Here is a 1216-nt window from a genome sequence, read left to right on the forward strand (position 1 = left end):
TGGCGAGCAGGACTTCCAGCGGGCGTTTCCTGGCGTCTCGGGGACAAGGCGACGGCAGGAGACAGCGGCTGCCGTGGCGAGGACGGGACCAGCTGGCGGCGAGCCGTGACCGGCGAGTTCTCGTCAAAGCCCAGTTTTCGGGGCGAGGCCAGAGTCGGCCTGCTCTGCTTCGGCGGTGAACCCAGCAGGGCGGCGCCGAGGTTACAACCGTTGTCGTCGCCTTCAGAGACAAAATACAGAATTGTTTTTAAACCTCCAGGAGACATGAAGAAACTCTGATCTGTGACATCAGGCTGCTGAACGTTTCAGGAAATAAATTTAATTTAGTTTAATTTCACGCATGAAGGTTCGTTATCTCGTCACAAGGAGTCTGGAAAACAAACAACAAAGCTGCTGCTTTAAATGGTGAAAATCACACGTAAACAAAACATGTCATTTCTCACCCAAAATAACTGATCTCCTGAAATCCAGATTCTTTCAAGCTCCTTAGCAAATCTATCATCTTATTTCTGTTTGCTCATTCTCTCAAAGTCCGGTTGTGTGTTCGTGCATCTGTAAGTACCTTATAACTCTTATTTTGAAAGGTGTTACACCTGTTATAATGAAGATTACTTATCAACCACCACTTCCTGCAGTTCAACCACATCAAGTTCTTTAAATCTCTGACTGTTGTGGTGAGTAAAACACTATGAATCATCCTGAAACGCTTGAATACATTCACCACTGACTTGATGCTCTTGTGGTTTACCTGTCCGGGCCAGAACCTCTTACCTGTGCGTTTTCGGGGGCTGAGGGGAAGCCGCGGCTGGAGACCGGGGGAGGAGGGTGGCAGACGTCCCGGGGAGAGAGGGGTGAGCTGGACAGCGGGACGTCTCGGGGAGAGCGGCCCGGTGCTGGTCAGGCGCTGGCGTTCAGGCTTGCTTGGTGAAGGGAGCGGAGACTTCTGGGGCTGAGGCGTCTTGGAGCGGGAGGACTCTCTGCAGGACTTGCGTCGGGGGAACTGCAGCGTGGGCTGAGCCCGGCCCTGAGAGCGAGTGCTGGGCATTTTGTTTGACCTGAAACATGAAGCAAAGATAATCCATTAGATGATCTGAGGAGTGACAGGAAACCCCAGGAGACGTTACCTGAGCTTTCTGTTGTGGTTTACTGGTTATGATTGGTAATTTAGCAATTTATATTTACAATTTTGTTCTATTACTTATTGTGTTATTTGGTT

At 50.1% G+C, this 1216-nt stretch overlaps 1 protein-coding gene across 1 annotated transcript in view; it reads right to left on the reverse strand.

Moving 5' to 3' along the window:
* cdc6 (cell division cycle 6 homolog (S. cerevisiae)) overlaps nt 1–1083 on the reverse strand; it is a 5679-nt gene extending 4596 nt beyond the window's left edge. The window contains exons 1-2 of the mRNA XM_087175395.1: nt 772–1083; nt 5–220 (exon numbers count right to left, since the gene is read on the reverse strand). Of these exons, the coding sequence (XP_087031521.1) occupies nt 5–220; nt 772–1045 (490 nt within the window). The 5' untranslated portion in view covers nt 1046–1083. The remainder of the gene's footprint in view (nt 1–4; nt 221–771) is intronic.
* Nucleotides 1084–1216: the final 133 nt, after the last annotated feature.

Source organism: Seriola lalandi, unplaced genomic scaffold (genome assembly GCF_002814215.2).
Source record: "Seriola lalandi dorsalis isolate HSWRI2012SDOR001 ecotype SW California unplaced genomic scaffold, Sedor1 jcf7180002054466, whole genome shotgun sequence".
Classification (NCBI taxonomy): domain Eukaryota; kingdom Metazoa; phylum Chordata; class Actinopteri; order Carangiformes; family Carangidae; genus Seriola; species Seriola lalandi.